At 44.9% G+C, this 18,938-nt stretch overlaps 1 protein-coding gene across 3 annotated transcripts in view; it reads left to right on the top strand.

The window, feature by feature from the left end:
- Positions 1 to 2,572: 2,572 nt before the first annotated feature.
- Positions 2,573 to 18,938, top strand: part of SLC25A30 (solute carrier family 25 member 30) — a 28,439-nt gene continuing 12,073 nt past the window's right edge. Inside the window, exons 1-3 of one of the 3 annotated variants that reach the window (XM_082602495.1) lie at positions 2,573 to 2,655; positions 15,002 to 15,123; positions 16,652 to 16,799. In XM_082602495.1, coding sequence (XP_082458621.1) covers positions 15,060 to 15,123; positions 16,652 to 16,799 — 212 coding nt within the window. In that variant the 5' untranslated portion in view covers positions 2,573 to 2,655; positions 15,002 to 15,059. Of the gene's footprint in view, positions 2,656 to 13,747; positions 15,124 to 16,651; positions 16,800 to 18,938 lie in introns of those variants that run through there. The other 2 variants (XM_082602496.1, XM_082602497.1) reach the window with 2 other exon arrangements.

The raw sequence follows: 18,938 nt of genomic DNA, 5'->3' as shown, positions 1-18,938 counted from the left end.
ATAAAACTAGATAAGAAAGATGAAAAAAGCAAACTAAAATTATGCAACTAAAAACAACAAACCTAACAATATATCACATATATTGCACATCGTTGAGAAGGGCCGTATTTATAAAGATAAAAAGAACTGCAAAGAAATCCTGAACTTCGAAGTTTTCCTGCTGGTATTAGTACTGAAGTCTCAGCTCTTTTGTGTATATTGTAGGATAGAATAAATGAGTAAATGTATTGATGCTGATGGGAACCAGCATTTTCCTGCATTTTTACCCCCGCCATGTTTACTGTTTTTGACATCGTATTTCATATCCTTTTGTTAGTAACCAGGGTTTTCACTGTGGGAGAAAAAAGATATAAATATGGAAAGAGGAAGGCTAGAATGAACCTCGCGGTGTTGAATTTTTAATTGGGGGTATCAGTATGAACTCATGATTTTAAAATATATTTGGGTAAAGACTATACTGTTTACTGTTTTATATCTATATGAATATATATACACTTGGTCCACTGAAAGGGCCTAGAAGAAATGACATCCCAGTAGCAAACACTCAGATCGAGTTTTCCAAGTACCATTTCCTACTAAAAGGAACTAAGGTTTCTCTGCATAAGGCAGAGAAAATGCAAGGAGAGCTTGGGAGGTCCTGGGTCAGAAAGCAAGGTAATGTTCAAAGACTGATAGGATATATGTAAGGAAAAAGGAGCCGGGTAGGGGGCTTCCTCGGCTCACAGAAGGGCAATTTGACACCACAAATAATAATGGTATTTGATTACAGCAATTTAATTAAATTGAATTTTAAAAGAATGCCAGAGTTCACACTGTTATTCAGAAGAAGTGGGGGGAGGGGAATTGTGAAGGGGAGGAGAAACAAAAAAGAAAAGGAGAAAGGGGGGGCGGGAGTCCTCTTCTTTAGAAAGGAATGCCAGCTAATAAATGGATTAGGAATGATAGAATTAGAAAATCTCCATTTTTATAACGTTTGCGCTAAGTGTTTGCTACCCCTGTTGGGTGAAAATACTCACCTGGTTTCAGCCTAGCACTGCAGATATTATCTGTTGCAGAGGGAGAGAGGATCTTTGTGGAGAGAACTACCAGACCACCCTTGATCAAGTGATCAAGCTTGACATCATGGATACTAGGCCAAAAGGATACTGTGCCTGCTGATGGAAGTACACAGTATCACCTCCGACTTCTTTTACTAAAAAGTTTGACTTGAATCTAATCATGAAGAAACAATTCAATAAACCCATACTGATATAGTCTACAATTGGCCTGGACTTTTCAAATATGTCAAAGTGATGAAAGTGTAACGGAGCAGGACCCCATGGGGCCTTCCAGGGACAGGCCTTCCCCCAACTCCTCTGTTCTGGCTCCTCTCTGAAGAACCTAGATAATAGTATTTGATGCACACTTCCTGAGTTGTTTGCAGAAGTGAACCCCCCCACCCCCTCCCCCTCCAACAAATGGAAGATGTTAATTACTTGACAACCCCTGTGAGCAACAAGCCCCAGGCCTCCTGGAGCCTGAGGACAGATACTGTTAACCCCTGTGACACCACCCTGCTACCTTACCATCAGCCAGTCAGAGAACTGTGCACAAGCCCATCACATACCCTGAGACCCCCCCTCCCTCACCTGGCTTTCAAAAGTGCTTTGCTGAAACCCTTTTGGGGAGTTTGTTGCTTTTAGGGCGTGAGCCGCCTGTCTCCTTGCAATAAGCTTTTCTCTGCTACAAACTCTGATGTTTCAGTTTGTTTGGCCTCGCTGTGCCTCCGCCCACGAACTTGTGTTAACAAACGATTCTTTTTAAAGTGAGAGTACTAGTACTAGGGTAGTAGACTAAAGGAGTTTGTACAGAGAGGCATGAAATCAAATGCAACGAATCCTGGGTAGATCTCGAACTGGAAAAAACAAATGTGTGTGTGTGTGTGTGTGTGTGTGTGTGGAGAGAGACCTTTAGGGACAACAGAGGAAATTTAAATATGGACAGTATATTGGATTTGACTGAAATGGTATTTAATTTCTTGCATGTTCTAATGCCGAGGTATTTTGGGGGTGAAGCAGTGTTGTTTGCAACTTTCCAATGGTTCGGGGTGAAAAAAACCTACACAGTGACAGAGAACACAAATACTGTGAAATGTTAGCATTTAATTTAGTGCAGGGTATACTGTTAAAGTCTTCAGTCGGTTTATAAATTTTCACACGAAAAAGCTGGGGTTTTTTTTAAAAAAAAGGAGTGCAAGTTTACTTCCTTCTGACTGCAGAGGTTTACGTGAACAAAAAGAATCAGCACCCTGAGAAGGCTCTTCCGTGGCTCTTAAGTTTCTCTTTCACCGCAGAGTTGACCTCGAGGCCGTCGGAGGCGTCACCGAGTCCGAGCAGCTCCTACTCCCCGCCAGCGGCGAGCCGCAGTCTTGCAGTCCACTCCCTCTGCGGCCCCTCTCCGCCGGCTCCCGGGCGCGCGACCTGGGCGTGGCCTGTGCCGGGAGCGGCCAATGGGCGCCAAGACTGCGGGCAGGGCCGCGCAGGGCGGGGCGGGGCTGCGCGCGGGCTCCTGGACCGCCCCCGCCGCTCCTCAGCCTTTCCTCCAGTTCCCGTGCGGCCGCCGGAGCCGGCAGTTGCTGTGCTTGGGGAGTAGGAGGTGCAGGGCCACCGCCACCCGGTAAGTGTCTGACTTCCCGGCTGGGGCCGCGCTGGCCTCTCCGCGCCTGCTCCGGGTCGCCCCTCCTCCGGCCCGCCCTCCATTGCCCCGCGGCATCCAGAACCACTGGCGCGGAACTCCCGGCCCCAACGCGGCGGCGCTGCCCCTCTGGTCGGCCGCGGTCCCGGAGAGCCCCGGCGCCGGCGGCCCTACCCAGGGGCCACCTCTGCTCTCCGGTTCGCTTGCGGGGCCTGGCTCGGTGGGGCGCGAGGTTCCGGGGTGGGCCCCGCTCCTCGGGCTGCAGCTCCCTGCGGCCGGGCCGGTTCTGCTGCATCAGAGCCGGCTCCCGGCCCTCATCACTCGGTGGCGTAGGGGGTGATTTCTCTTCCAGCGTCACCGAGATCAGGCGTGAGGCCCGTCTGGCATCTCGGCGTGTGTGCCCTTGCCGCCGAGGTGCGTTTCTCCTGCCTCTGCATCCCTCACACCTGCGGTTCATTCAAGAGCGTGCAGCCCGGGCGCCCGTGAGCTGCCTGCTATGGGAAAAGGCTTTCTGTACTTTGAATTGCTCCGGGAACACACCAGGCTGGCTCACGTTGGCAAGGACCGGTTGAATTCATCTGCTCGGAAAGTTAATGCAGCTCTGGATTTTAGCGTAATTCTAGGTGTGAGTAATTTCGTGTAAAACAGTTGAAATGGCATTGTTCCTGCGCAGGAATAGCAAAACGTCGAACTGCCCTGCAAGAGTCGAGATTCGGCCTCCTCCTCTGGCGAGGAAAGTTGAAAGGCATGAATTCTGTTCTTGACTTTGCTGCAGCCAAGCTTTGTGACCATGGACTCAGTTAATTCACGTGAAATAAGATAAATTTCTAAGATTCCCTTCAAATCCCACGTGTCATTAGTCTGATGAGCTTATTTTTCGCCCCGTACCTTTAAGAAGAATGAGAAATAGGAAAAAGCCATGAAAGGCAGCCCTGCAAGGAACAAAGATTTATGAGCGCACAGAAGTTTAGAGACTGGATTGGAGTTTAAGATTGGGGACTGAAAAGGGAGCACAGTAAAAGTGAAAGAACTTAGCCAGAATTAATTATATAAGAGAGACTTGGAAAGCTTTCGGAAGTTCCAGCAGCAATTACTGTTTTTAATTCCCTCTCTTTGTAGCTGTATAGATGATGTAAGGAGAAAATAAATGTTGTTACAGAAAATGTAGTAGAGAGGAATGTAACTTTAGCATATATCTTAAGTGTAGGGAGAATCCTTTGTAGTTCTTAATTTGTATAGACACTTCTGCTCAGAAAACACTTTTTTTTGGTTGTTAGATAGATAAAAATTTTTGTACATCTCGCTCAGGAAAACCCTACCTGTATTTTGAATATGTCGATTTCCTACCCTCCCACCCACCGCTCTTTATTGTATTCTTATTATTTGCGCCAGTATTTTTTAACAGCCTTTGATAAATAGCGTTTGGCTTTGTAGGTACATAGAGGAAGGATCAGCTTTCCCTCAGGGAGAGCTCAGTTTGAGTACTTCATAGCTGTGTGACTAGTCACAGTCACTTTCCCTCTCTCAGGCTGTCTTTCCTCAATTGTGAAATGAGATAATGATACCTATTTCATTAGGGTTGTGAAGGTTAAATAAAATCCTTTATGTGGAAGACATATAGCAGTGCCTGACATGTCAAGTATTAATAATGACAGTATTGTGTTCACAGTGCAGCACAGAGAAGTGGTCTCTGGGTTTTAGTTTGGCTAGAAGGTAGGGCCCCAAGAGGAGAACAAAGTGGCAAGTGATCAATAGCCACTTCCGTGCCGGACGCTGGAACTTTTGCAGGTTGTAAGCTCTTCCTTCCCTGAGTCTCAGGCTGAGCTGCTGCTCAGACACTAGTGATCGCTAAGGGACACATCAATCTCCCTGACTGTGTTGGCCTGTTAGTCTTGACACTTGAGTAGAGTTGGGATTTTTCCCCAAAATTGAGCTAGCAAGTTAAGGAATGTGTGTGAGGAGAGCCCCTCAAAGAGAGCTCAAAAACAAAGAAATGGTTTCATTTACTGAACAGAGACTTCAGCCCAAGATAACTGAAGCCCTTCACCGCTTGCCCTGGCCAGTACAGCTTACTGGACATACGGTCTGTTAACCAGAACCTTTTCTTATTTAGATGTTTGACCAATTACTGATACTCTCTGGTTGTTATTTAAACCAAATTATTCTTTATTTGACTCTGCAGACAGTAACCTGGGAAGGCACAGTAGTCTTAACTGCTCAGGAAGCTAGTCCTAGCTTTGGGAAAGGAAAAGAGAAGAGCCCCCAAGTTAATTTACCCCCTCGTCTTAGTTAACTTTTAAACATTGTAGTGAATAGACTGTACTTTCTTATAGTTTAACCAGGGATACTGGAGCGGGGACCCTTGTTTGTGGAAGATAAGTTATTGTGGGGTAATATCTGAACAGGAACTAACGGGTGTGTGCTTCATCCCATGTGATTCAAAACCCTGGGAGGCAATTCCACAACAAGATCGAGCTCTACTTGAGTAGTTGCATATGAGTATAACCCAGAACCTCTGGGTTTTAATATTATAACTAACTAAAAATTTAATATCAAAACCAACAGAAGAAAAAGTAGCCAAATCTCATTAAACTTAAACTGGCAAAAGTATTGGCAGGAAATCAGAAAGTTAATGGGCGAGATGGCATGAAGTCATATGACAGTATAGTTTTTTTTTTTTTAATAAATTTATTTTTCGCTGCGTTGGGTCTTCGTTGCGGTGTGCGGGCTTCTCATTGCGGTGGCTTCTCTTGTTGCGGAGCGCAGGCTCTAGGCTCACGGGCCCAGTAGTTGTGGCACGCGGGCTGTAGAGCGCAGGCTCAGTAGTTGTGGTGCACGGGCTTAGTCGCTCTGCGGCATGTGAGATCTTCCCGGATAAGGGCTCAAACCCGTGTCCCCTGCACTGGCAGGCGGATTCTTAACCACTGCCCCACCAGGGAGGCTCCCCGACGACATAGTTTTTAAAAAATGTTTTGTTTCTAATTAGAGATCAGAAGTTATAATCCCATTCTGAATAACGTTTTTGCTGACATTTTAGAGAATATCTTGTGTGTGTGTGTCTATTTTGTACATATACATTTATGTATACACTGCAGGAAAAATCTCTACTAAATAAGATGAATGCAAAGAAGAACCGGCTATAATGTCAACACTACCTAATCAACTACCTAATTTTAAGTGATATGTATTCCAAGGCCATCATTTATTTGACTCATTGATGCTTGGGATTTCCCTCCTTCAGTGGCTGGGGCCCTGTGTGTGTACTTTTAAGAAGCTCCTCAGCCAGGTTAGGAACTACTAATAAGGAGTCCTGTGTTCCACACAGATGCTTGATGCATGTATAGTATCACAGCCAAGAAAATAAGAATCATAGAGGCCGTGGGGGGGGGGGAATGGAGAGGAACTGCTTAATGGTTTCCTTTTGGGGTGATGGAGTATTTTGGGGCTAGAGATGGCGGTTGTACAAAATTGGAATGTACTAAGTGCCACTGAATTATTTGCTAAAATGGTTTATTTTGTTTTTGTTTGTTTGTTTGTTTTTGGCTGTACCGCGTGGCTTGTGGGATCTTAGTTCCTCGACCAGGGGACCAGGGATTGAACCCTGGCCCGGTGAGTGAAAGCGCCCAGTCCTAACCACTGGACCGTCAGGGACTTCCCTGGTTTATTTTGTAGTACGTGAATTTCACCTCAGTAAGAAACTTTGGGAAAAAATACGAATACTATCTTTGTATACTGTGTATTGGAAAAATTAATTATAACTGTTTAGATTGACTACCTTCTGAATATATATTTTTCTTTTAAGGCTTCTCTCTCAAAGCACATGTTCATTGTTTCTAAGGTACATCTTATCAGTAGTACCTTTTCCAAGGTGCTTGGTAATATTTTCTCAATTCAAATGCGATCACTCCTTTTGGATCATGTGCAGCCTCAGGTGGGTAGCAGAAAGAACACTAAACTTGGGATCAAAGCATTGGGGGGTTGGAGGTCCACTTCTTCCCCATCAGCCACGTGGCCTTGGACAAGTTGCCTTCCTGAAACTGGGTTTCCTTGTCTCTTTTTCTGTCCTATCCCAAACTTGTGGGGGGATCCACTGAAATCACTTACGTGGAACACTTTTGTAACGGCAAGTGACAGTGCTTCCAGACGCCACCATTATGTAGTTATTGTTTTGCTTTTTAACTTGGACTCGGCAAAACCCAAGAATGGGTTGAGGGCAGTAATGAATTATTGGATTTATTATTAATGTGTTTTATAGTCTGTAACTTATAGTGTTAATCCTTACCTTAGTTATGAATTTAGTAAGGCTAAGAATTAAGTACAGATATTAAACTTTTTCAAGGCTAATAGTGAGATGAGTTTTGGGGAGCAGGACTTGTTCCTTGGTACTGAAATACATAAAACATGATGATTTTTTCAGTTCCATGCTCAGGGAGCCTTCTACCTTAGTCTTCTGTAACCACTCTGAATTTGGTTAATGTCTGTAGATGAGGAACAGATATCTGTATGTCTGTTAGGGTCCTTTTTTTTTTTTTTTTTTTTTTTTTTTTTTTTTGCGGTATGCGGGCCTCTCACTGTTGTGGCCTCCCCCGTTGCGGAGCACAGGCTCCGGATGCGCAGGCCCAGCGGCCATGGCTCACGGGCCCAGCCGCTCCGCGGCATATGGGATCCTCCCAGACCGGGGCACGAACCCGTATCCCCTGCATCGGCAGGCGGACTCTCAACCACTGCGCCACCAGGGAGGCCCTGTTAGGGTCCTTTTTGAGTTCCTTTGTTTTCTCTTGGTGTAAGGAAGCCCCTTGGCCATCTTGAGAAGTGATGTTCTTGGCAGTAGTGATTTGTGGTAGGTCTCCTGGGAAATACAGACTTGGGAACACTCCCAAACGTGTGAAGTAGAGACATTGGGCAGGGCTTCCCGGGTGGTGCGGTGGTTGGGAGTCCGCCTGCCGATGCGAGGGGACGCGGGTTCGTGCCCCGGTCCAGGAGGATCCCACATGCCGCGGGGCGGCTGGGCCCGTGGGCTGTGGCCACTGGGCCTGCGCGTCCGGAGCCTGTGCTCCGCGGCGGGAGGGGTCACGGTAGTGAGAGGCCCGCGTACCGCAAAAAAAACAAACAAAAAAACAAACAAAGAAAAAACATTGGGCATATTGCTTGCCAATGACTATAGTAAATTAGGATTTTATTTTATTTTATTTTTTTGTGGTACGCGGGCCTCTCACTGCTGCGGCCCCTCCCGCCGCGGAGCACAGGCTCCGGACGCGCAGGCCCAGCGGCCATGGCTCACAGGCCCAGCCGCTCCGCGGCATATGGGATCCTCCCGGACCGGGGCACGAACCCGTGTCCCCTGCATCGGCAGGCGGACTCTCAACCACTGCGCCACCAGGGAGGCCCGAGGATTTTATTTTAAACTGACAAGAATTAGGGTTGATAGTATATACAGAGAAGTGTCCTAATTTCCATGTGTCTCCTGTTAATTGGTGCAAGGCCAGATTTGCCGACGAAAATCGCATAAAACTGCAGAACACGTAATGAATGTGGGGAGCCTGGCTGTGGCAGGTGCGTGCATATATGTCACAGTGAGTGAGGACCTATACAAGGAAAGGAGGATGGAAGGCAACATTTGTGTCTTTTTTTTTAATAGATCTTTATTGGAGTATAATTGCTTCACAATACTGTGTTAGTTTCTCTTGGACAACAAAGCCTATCAGCCATATGTATACACATGTCCCCATATCCCTTCCCTCTTGAGCCTTCCTCCCACCCTTCCTATCCCACCCCTCTAGGTCCTCGCAGAGCACTGAGCCCATCTCCCTGTGCTATGCTGCTGCTTCCCACCAGCCAACTATTTTACATTCCGTACTGTGTATATGTCGATGCTACTCTCAGTTCGCCCTAGCTTCGCCCTCCCACCCCTTGTCCTCAAGTCCATTCTCTATGTCTACCTCTTTATTCCTGCCCTGCAACTAGGTCATCAGTACCATTTTTTTTTTTTTTAGATTCCATATTATATGTCAGCATATGGTATTTGTTTTTCTCTTTCTGACTTACTTCACTCTGTATGACAGACTCTAGGTCCATCCACCTCACTACAAATAACTCAATTTCGTTTCTTTTTATGGCTGAGTAACATTCCATTGTATATACGTGCCACATCTTCCTTACCCATTCATCTGTCGATGGACATTTAGGTTTGTTCCACGTCCTGGCTGTTGTAAATAGTGCTGCAGTGAACATTAGGGTGCATGACTCTTTCTGAATTATGGTTTTCTCAGGTATATGCCCAGTGGTGAGATTGCTGGGTCATATGGTAGTTCTATTTTTAGTTTTTTAAGGAACCTCTGCACTGTTTTCCATAGTGGCTGTATCAATTTACATTCCCACCAACAGTGCAGGAGGGTTCCCTTTTCACCACACTCTTTCCAGCATTTATTGTTTCTATAGATTTTTTGATAATGGCCATTCTGACTGGTGTGAGGTGATACCTCATTGTAGTTTTGACTTGCATTTCTTTAATAATTAGTGATGTTGAGCATCTTTTCATGTGCCTCTTGGCCATCTGTATGCCTTCCTTGGTGAAATGTCTATTTATGTCTTCCGCCCATTTTTTAACTGGATTGTTTGTTTTTTCGATATTGAGCTCTATGAGCTGTTTATATATTTTGGAGATTAATCCTTTGTTGTTTTCATTTGCAAATATTTTCTCCCATTCTGAGAGTTGTCTTTTTGTCTTGTTTATGGTTTCCTTTGCTGTGCAAAAGCTTTTAAGTTTAACTAAGTCCTATTTGTTTATTTTTGTTTTTATTTCCATTACTCTAGGAGGTGGGTCAGAAAAGATCTTGCTGTGGTTTATGTCAAAGAGTGTTTTTCCTATGTTTTACTCTTAAGAGTTTTATAGTGTCTGGTCTTACATTTAAGTCTTTAATCCATTTGGAGTTTATTTTTGTGTATGGTGTTAGGTAGTGTTCTAATTTCATTCTTTTACATGTAGCTGTCCAGTTTTCCCAGCACCACTTATTGAAGAGGCTGTCTTTTCTCCATTGTATGTTCTTGCCTCCTTTGTTGTAAATTAGGTGCCCATATGTGCATGGGTTTATCTCTGGGCATTCTATCTTGTACCATTGATCTATATTTCTGTTTTTGTGCCAGTACCATATTGTCTTGATTACTATAGCTTTGTGGTATAGTTTGAAGTTGGGGAGACTGATTCCTCCAACTCCGTTTTTCTTTCTCAAGATTGCTTTGGCTATTCGGGGACTTTTGTGTTTCCATATGAATTGTAAAATTTTTTGTTCTAATTCTGTGAAGAATGCCATTGGTAGTTTGATAGGGATTGCAGTGAATCTGTAGATTGCTTTGGGTAGTATAGTCACTTTCATAATATTGATTCTTCCAGTCCAAGAACATGGTATATTTCTCCATCTGTTTGTGTCATCTTTGATTTCTTTCATCAGTGTTTTATAGTTTTCTGAGTACAACTCTTTCGCCTCCTTAGACAGGTTTATTCCTAGGTTTATTCTTTTTGTTGCAGTGGTAAATGGGGGTGTTTCCTTAATTTCTCTTCCTGATTTTTTGCTGTTGGTGTATAGGAATGCCAGAGATTTCTGTGCATTAATTTTGTTTCCTGCAACCTTACCAAATTCATTGATTAGTTCTAGTAGTTTTCTGGTAGCACCTTTAGGATTTTCTATGTATAGTATCATGTCATCAGTAAACAGTGACAGTTTTACTTCTTTTCCAATTTGTATTCCTTTTATTTCTTTTTCTTCTTTGATTGCCGTGGCTAGGACTTCCAAAACTGTGTTGAATAATGGTGGTGAGAGTGGACATCCTTGTCTTGTTCCTGATCTTAGTGGAAATGCTTTCCGTTTTTCACCATTGAGTATGATGCTTGCTGTGGATGTGTCATATGTGGCCTTTATTATGTTGAGGTAGGTTCTCCCTGTGCCCATTTTCTTCAGAGTTTTTATCATAAATGTGTGTTGAATTTTGTCAGAAGCTTTTTCTGCATCTATTGAGATCATATGTTTTTATTCCTTAATTTGTTAATGTGGTGTATCACATTGATTTGCATATATTGAAGAATCCTTGCATCCCTGGGATAAATCCCACTTGATCATGGTGTATGATCCTTTCAGTGTGCTGTTGGAATCTGTTTGCTCGTATTTTGTTGAGGATTTTTGCATCTATGTTCATCAGTGATATTGGTCTGTAATTTTCTTTTTTTGTGATATCTTTTTCTGGTTTTGGTATCAGGGTGATGGTGGCTTTGTAGAATGAATTTGGGAGTGTTTCTCCCTCTGCAATTTTTGGAGGACTTTGAGAAGGATCAGTGTTAGCTCTTCTCTAAATGTTTGATAGAATTCACCTGTGAAGCTATCTGGTCCTGGACTTTTGTTTGTTGGAAGATTTTTAATTATGGTTTCAATTTCATTACTTGTGATAGGTCTGTTTATATTTTCTAATTCTTCCTGGTTCAGTCCTAGAAAATTGTACCTTTCCAAGAATTTGTCCATTTCTTCGTGGTTGTCCATTTTATTGACATATAGTTGTTTGCAGTAGTCTCTTATAATCCTTTGTATTTCTGTAGTGCCAGCTGTGATTTCTCCTTTTTCATTTCTAATTTTTTTGATTTTTGTCCTCTCCCTTTTTTTCTTGATGAGTCTGGCTAAGGGTTTATCAACTTTGTTTATCTTCTCAAAGAAGCAGCTTTTAGTTTTAATTGATCTTTGCTTTTGTTTTCTTCGTTTCTGTTTCATTTATTTCTGCTCTGATCTTTATGATTTCTTTCCTTTTACTGACTTTGGGTTTTCTTTGTTCTTCTTTCTCTAGTTGTTTTAAGTGTAGGGTTAGGTTTTTTGTGTGTGTGTGTGGTGCGTGGGCCTCTCACTGTTGTGGCCTCTCCCGTTGCAGAGCACGGGCTCCGGACGCACAGGCTCAGCGGCCATGGCTTACGGGCCTAGCGGCTCCGCAGCATGTGGGATCTTCCCGGACCGGGGCATGAATCTGTGTCCCCTTCATTGGCAGGTGGACTCTCAACCACTGTGCCACCAGGGAAGCCCTGTCACTTGTTTCTTTGTATTTTTTTATTTCTTTGATTTCTTCACTGATCTCTCAGTTATTTAGTAGCACACTGTTTAGCCTCCACGTATTTGTGGTTTTTACAGTTTTTTTTCCTGTAATTGATTTCCAGTCTCATAGCGTTGTGGTCAGAAAAGATGCTTGATACGATTTCAGTTTTCTTAAATTTTCCGGGTCTTGTTTTTGTATCCATGCAGTCAGTCTGTGTCTTTTGGGACATTTAATCCATTTACATTCAAGGTTATTATCGATATGTTTGTTCCAATTACCATTTTCTTAATTGTTTTGGGTTTGTTTTTGTGGGTCTTTTTCTCTTATGTTTCCTGCTTAGAGAAGTTTCTTTAGCATTTGTTGTAAAGCTGCTTTGGTGGTGCTGAATTCTCTTAGCTTTTGCTTGTCTGAAAAGCTTTTGACCTCTCTATTGAATCTGAATGAGATTCTTGATGGGTAGAGTAATCTTGGTTGTAGGTTTTTCTCTTTCATCACTTTAAGTATATCCTGCCACTCCCTTCTGGCCTGCAGAGTTTCCTCTGAAAAATCTGCTGATAACCTTAAGGGGATTCCTTTGTATGTTATTTTTTGTTTTTCCCTTGTTGCTTTTAATGTTTTTTCTTTGAATTTAATTTTTGTTAGTTTGATTAATATGTGTCTTGGTGTGTTTTTCCTAGGGTTTATCCTGTATGGGACTCTCTGTGCTTCCTGGGCTTGGGTGACTATTTCCTTTCCCATGTTAGGGAAGTTTTCGACTATAATCTCTTCAAATATTTGCTCAGATCCTTTCTTTTTCTCTTCTTCTTCTAGCACTCCTGTATTAGAATGTTGGTGTGCTTAGTGTCGTCCCAGAGATCTCTGAGATTGTCTTCAGTTCTTTTCATCCTATTTTCTTTATTCTGCTCCTTGACAGTTATTTCCACTGTTTTGTCTTCCAGCTCACTTATTCCTTCTGCCTCAGTTATTCTGTTATTGATTCCTTCTAGTGTATTTTTCACTTAAGTTATTGTGTTGTTCATCTCTGTTTGTTTGTTCTTTAGTTCTTCTAGATCTTTGTTAAACATTTCTTGTATTTTCTCATCTGTGCCTCCATTCTATTTTTGAGATTCTGGATCATCTTTACTATCATTACTCTGAATTCTTTTTCAAGTAGATTGCCTATTTCCTCTTCATTTATTTGGTCTTGTAGGTTTTTACCTTGCTCCTTCATCTGTGATATATTTTTTTGCTCTTTTTTCTTCTTTTTTTAATGAGTGGGATTGTGTTCCTGTCTTAACTGGTTGTTTGGCCTGAGGCTTCCAACACCAGGGTTTGTAGGCTATTGGGTAGAGCTGGGTCTTGGTGCTGAGATGAGGAACTCCGTGAGACCTCACGCCGATGAATATTCCCTGGGGTATGAGGTTCTCTGTTAGTCCAGTGGTTCAGACTTGGACCTCCCACCGCAGGAGCTTCGGCCCAACTCTGGGCTCGTGAACCAGGGTCCCGCAAGCCGCCTGGGGTGGCAACAACAACAAAAAAAGTAAAAAATAAAATGAGACTAGGAAACTAACAGATATGTCAGGAAGAACATAAACATAAAAATATAGATGAGTCAGCAACCGGAAGATGCATCTTTACCACAATAATAAATAAAGAGGGGCTTTCCTGGTGGCGCAGTGGTTGAGAGTCCCCCTGCCGATGCAGGGGACACGGGTTCGTGCCCCGGTCCGGGAGGATCCCACATGCTGCGGAGAGCTGGGCCCGTGGGCCATGGCTGCTGAGCCTGTGCGTCCGGAGCCTGTGCTTCGCAACGGGGGAGGCCACAACAGTGAGAGGCCCGCGTACCGCAAAATAAAATAAAATAAAATAAAGAGGAGGAGGGAAAAGAAAAAAAGCAAGTGTGGGGGATGTCCTTGGCTGTGGAGGCGGGGCCTAAGCAAGGGCGAGGTTTGGGTGGTGGGCGGGGCCAATCCTCAGGAACCACAGGGCTGGAAAAGGGGGTGCTGTGGGCAACAGAAGGGGCCTAGGTGTGCCCCCCACCCCTGGTCTCAGAGGGCAGGGGACCTCACCTGGGAGCCCCGCAGGCTCCCCGGGCCTGAGTGGCCGGGGCAAGCGCCCTCCACTCCTCTCGCTTCTCTTGCATGGCTCTTTCAGCCTGCCTCTCCTGATCTCCCCAGCCTCCCTCCTATGCCCCCCGGACCCACGTGGCCTGGATGGGGTTTGGAGTGGGGGGTACTGGCCTGGGAGCTCAGCAGGCTCCCGGGGCCTGAGTGGGCGGGGCAGTCGCCCTCCACTCCTCTCCCACTACTCCAGGAGAGTCCCTCCCGCCTGCCTGTTCTGATCTGGCCTCAGGGGCACCAATCCTGTCTGGCCTCCGCTCCTCCTCCCCCCTACGTCCCCCTACGTCCTGCTGGTTCACTTTGGGGTTCCTCCCGTCTCCTTGAGAGTCAGAGTCTCCCACCAGTGCCCGGCAGGCGCACTAGTTGTGGGGAGACGCTAATTCTGCGTCTTCTCACACCGCTATCTTGACTCCACCTCCCGTGAGTGTCTTTTTTCTATTTAATTTCCACAGTAGGCATGAGTAAAGGTGTGGACTCTACCCCTAATTGGTTGTATTGGCTGCTTCAATTAGGATGATGATGATAATGGAGAATTTAAAAACCTAGAGGCCAACAGGAACTTTACTAGGAAGGAGGTGGTGAGGCTCTGACCCCATAGTCTGCCTCGTTCCTTCATCCCAAGCCACCTCACAGCTAGTAACGTAACGTGAGTAAGAGAAGAGAGCTAACGTTTATAAACTAGAGGTACATTTTGGTCATTTAAAGTAATTATCATTTTAGCTTGTGACACTGGGTTGCAACATTTTTCTGCTTCTGTGTATCTGAAAGACTCCAGTATCTCCTGGGAGGGACAGTCACTAAGACAGTGGCAAGCAAATAACAAATATTTATTAAGTGAAGAGCAGATTTAAGATAACATGGACTACCCAGAAAATCACCTCCATTGTACTCCACTAATCACACACGTATCAAGATATCAAGATATAGGCTTATTTAAGGCCTGGGTTAGAATTAAGGCAACTGATCAAGTGATTTGGGGGTTAGGAACTAGGGGCGCTTTCCTTTATAAGGTGAGGATCATCTTGGGAATTGTGCATGTGTGGGTGGGGACAGCGTTCAGGGGTAGCATCTGGTAGTGCTCACTCCAATTGAAACACAAGCTTAAAGAAGAGACTGCCTGTGTGAGAAGTTACAGTGTTGAAACACCTTACTTTTGTGTCCAGGAAAAACCCTGTTGGAGGCTATGCGTCTGTGAACAAAGGAGAAGGGACAGCGGTGAGCATGTCAGCCCTCAACTGGAAGCCCTTCGTGTACGGAGGCCTGGCCTCCATCACAGCGGAGTGCGGTAAGGAGCCCAGGGCGGAGGCCGGTCAGCTGCCTGCTGCACGTGACGAGGCTGAAACTTACGGGTGTGATCATTGGCTGTCATAAGACTTATGGTGTGAGTGTAGTTCAGGCACAGAATGTGAGATTATGAAACACTTAATCTCAGCATTCAAAATTTCTTTCTTCCTTTGGGATACTTTTAAGACAAACTAGTGACTTTGGCTGCTTATTAGCAGTTTAGGGTTGAAAGTTCAGTGGGGAGACAGTTGGACCTATTGCTCAAACGGAAGTTTCATGAATCATTGTTGGATGACATCTGACCCTGTTCTCTTTGTCCTTTTCCCCGCTTCATCACTGTTAACACATTTGGCTTTAAAAGAGGTTTAGGGGAAAAAAAAGGTTTAGGGAGCCCCAGAGCCTTCCTGAGCCGGAGGCGAGTGACTTTCATCGTGCCATCATGTTCTGATCATGCCTGTTGTTCATGTCCTGCTGGTGACTTCCTCATCAGCTCAGCTCCAATCAGATCCTGTTTGTTCCTTTGTTTATTCCCCGGATCATTCATTCAGCACATGTTGATTGACGGGAATTCCCTGGCGTCAGTGGTTAGGACTCTGCACTTTCACTGCCCCAGGGCCCAGGTTCAAGCCCTAGTTGGGGAACTAAGATCCCACAAGCTGTGTGGTGTGGCCAAAACCAAAACAAAACACATGTTGATTGAAATGCTGCCAAGTGCCAGGTGCTGGGCTGAATCGCTGCTGTCCTGGGACAGAGGCTGCCCCTGAAGAGCCAGTGGGGACCAGGGCTGAGGGGCTGAGACACATTAACCACTGACCGCTGGCTTAGGCTCCCCATGTAGATTCATCGACACAGTGACTCAAGGTTACTGTGTATGGGTTTATATGTTTGGATGGACTATCTCTTAGGTACTACATTAAACATTTTTACCTACATTAACAGAGTCACTTTTAGGCTGTAATACACAGGTGAGAAACGCCTTTAGAAAGCGCATTTATCTCCGTTCACGTTGAGCCCCGTATCAGCCTTCACATGTGTGAAAAATAGTAACTTACATTTTATTTTTATTATTATTATTATTATTTCTTGGCTGCACTGCGCGGCCTGCAGGATCTAAGTTCCCCAACAAGGGGTTGAACCCGGGCCCCAGCAGTGAAAGTGCTGAGTCCTAACCACTGGACTGCCAGGGAGTTCCCAGTAACTTATATTTTAAAGTGGATTTCCTGTTTGTGTAAATCATTCCATGTACTTACTTTTGACAGCAGTGCAGCCTCCTCAAATCCTAGGTAGAATAAGATGGGACATAAATAAAAATGTACAGAAAACACAGTTATGAATTTTTAAAAAGATTTTTAAAAATCTGTTCTTTTTTTTTTTAATAGGAAGATTGCAAAGCATCTGCCATTTCTTAATTCTGTTTCTTAGTTTACGTTACAGTCTGAATGTTTCCTCAGTAATCTATCCCTGTGTATCTTTTGTTTAGTGAAATTTCTTTCTATTAAGTGAAACATTTCCTTCTTCAAAATTTTAAGGTACTTTTCCAATTGATTTAACCAAGACACGGCTCCAGATTCAAGGCCAGAAGAATGATGCAAACTTTAAAGAAATCAGGTATCGAGGAATGTTGCATGCGTTAGTGAGGATAGGCAGAGAGGAAGGCCTGAAAGCACTGTATTCAGGGTAAGTAGACCTTCGTGTGTTTATATTTCACTGTTGAGCTTTCAAATGAACAGATGTCACACTAAGACTTCATAGAGAAAAAATACAAGTTTGGGGTGTATTCAAGAGCAAGTAGCAATGGTTGATTTTTTTTTTTTTCATTTTTCATTTCAACTTTATTTTCTATATATGTGTTTTAATGTAGCGAGTATTGTGGTGAAACTATGTTTTCATTATATTCAAATACAGATAATAATACAAAAATTACATTTGCTTTAATAGCCCTTCCCCTTGGTTATTCTGAATTACTGAGGTTTTTGCTATAATGAAAATGATATGATATTTTCCAAAGGTAAGAGTTGCAGTGAACAGCTTTTCTTTAATCCAACATTTAACGACCAGTGTGCTGCAGGCACTGGTTAGGAAAGTGAGTAAGGCGGGGTCCTGCCTATGTCAGTCAGAGGCCCTGCAGGAAACAATTCGTTCGGGTGGTTTAAATGAAGGGAGATTAATGAAAGGGCTACTTAAGGGTTAAGGGAGCGAATAAAGGGTTTTGCGGTACCTAGAAACTAGCAAAGTGAGAAATTGTTACCAACCCTGGGACCAGGGGGACAAGGACAGGAATGATGTTAGCAGAGCCTACTAGGGCTGGAGCCTTGAAGGAGCCAACAGGAGTTGTTGAGAGATGCCTTACTAGTGCCCAGGGAGAGGAAGAAATACCTCCACTTCTTCTCCCTCCCCCCCTCCCTCTCTCCCATCTTCTACTGGCTGGAATCAGCTGGCAGGGGAGCCGGGTGGTGTCATCCGTGGCGCCAGCTTCGGCCCAGAGCAGCACAGAGGGGCGAGACTGGATCTGGGTGGACACATGGGAATCGGCAGCAGCCCCTGCCCTGAAGGAACTATGGTTGAGTGGGGACTGCAGATGTGCAAACGGGATTACAGTGGCGTCTGCCCAGTCCTAGCCTCTGGTTGAGGCAGGGCATCAATCCCAGACTAAGAGGCCCTGGACCTGATCTTGAAGGACCAGGTCCAGATCCCAAACTGATGTCTCACAGCCCTCCCACCCACGGGTCCCCGAAGGTTTTTGTCTTTCAGTTGAGCCAGTCTTTTAAATGCGAGAAGTTGAACATAAAAACCATTCGATCGTCTCAAGAAAGCTAACATCTGGGCCCACGTTGGGTCACTTATGATAATAGTAACTGGTGTTAAGGATGCTTTGTCTGGTTTACCAAACCTCTGGCACTCACATAGTGTAGGTGTGCAGTTAGACTTAGCCCACTTCACGCGCTCATAGCATCTGCCCGGTACCTGTAAGTGTGTGAGTTTACTACACCTGTGGCGGACAGAAGCCACTGAAGGGTTTTGAGTAGAGGGACTGACATGACCAGGTTTCCGTTGTAAAAAATTCCCACCTGCCATTCGGAGAAAGAGAGACAGTGACAGTGAAAGCAGGCTGACACATAAGAAGCAGAGACAAGGATCTGACCTGAGGAATTGTCTTGGGGATGGAGAGAAAGAAGGCAGGCTGTTGAGGGCAGAGGATCGACACAGTGTACGACCTCGTACGTGAGGGGTGCTGGGGAAGGGGGGGACGGGCTAGTGTCTCTTTCTGGTTCTGGCCCGTGTGCAGATGGAGGGGCCACTCCCTGGTCTAGGACACAGAAGAGGAGAGCGGATTGTTTGGAGGGGGAGGATCCTTAGTTGTGTGTGACACTTGCTCTGGTGGTAGGGGTAGGACATGTGAATCGAAAACTCTGGGAAGCAGCTGGAAGTGCATCTTGGGATCCGTGTTGGAAACATGAGTTTAGGAGTCATCACTCTTCGGACAGTTGAAGCCACGCGAGTAGCTGAGCTCATCTGGGGAGTGTGTGGAGCTGTGAGAGAAGAGAGGAAGGCCAGAACTCCTGGGCCCCTCAGGACAGAGGTAGGATGTGCAGAGAAAGAGGAGGAATTGGAGAGAGGGAAGTTACGGCAGCTCAGGGAGGAGACGGCCGCAAGCAGGACAGAGAGTGGACCACAGCAAATGCTGGAAAGGCAGAGGGGCTTTGTAAGATGCTGATTGAAAAGCGTCATTTAATTTAGCTACAGAGATGTCCCTTGGGCCCCTTTTGGTGAGGGGGCTCTTGATGAAGAGGGTGGAAGGAAGCCGGATTGCAATCT

Source organism: Mesoplodon mirus (assembly GCF_964341445.2).
Source record: "Mesoplodon mirus genome assembly, chromosome: 17".
NCBI lineage: Eukaryota > Metazoa > Chordata > Mammalia > Artiodactyla > Ziphiidae > Mesoplodon > Mesoplodon mirus.
Note: the sequence above shows the minus strand (reverse complement) of the source record. Positions and strands in the feature narration are given on the sequence as shown.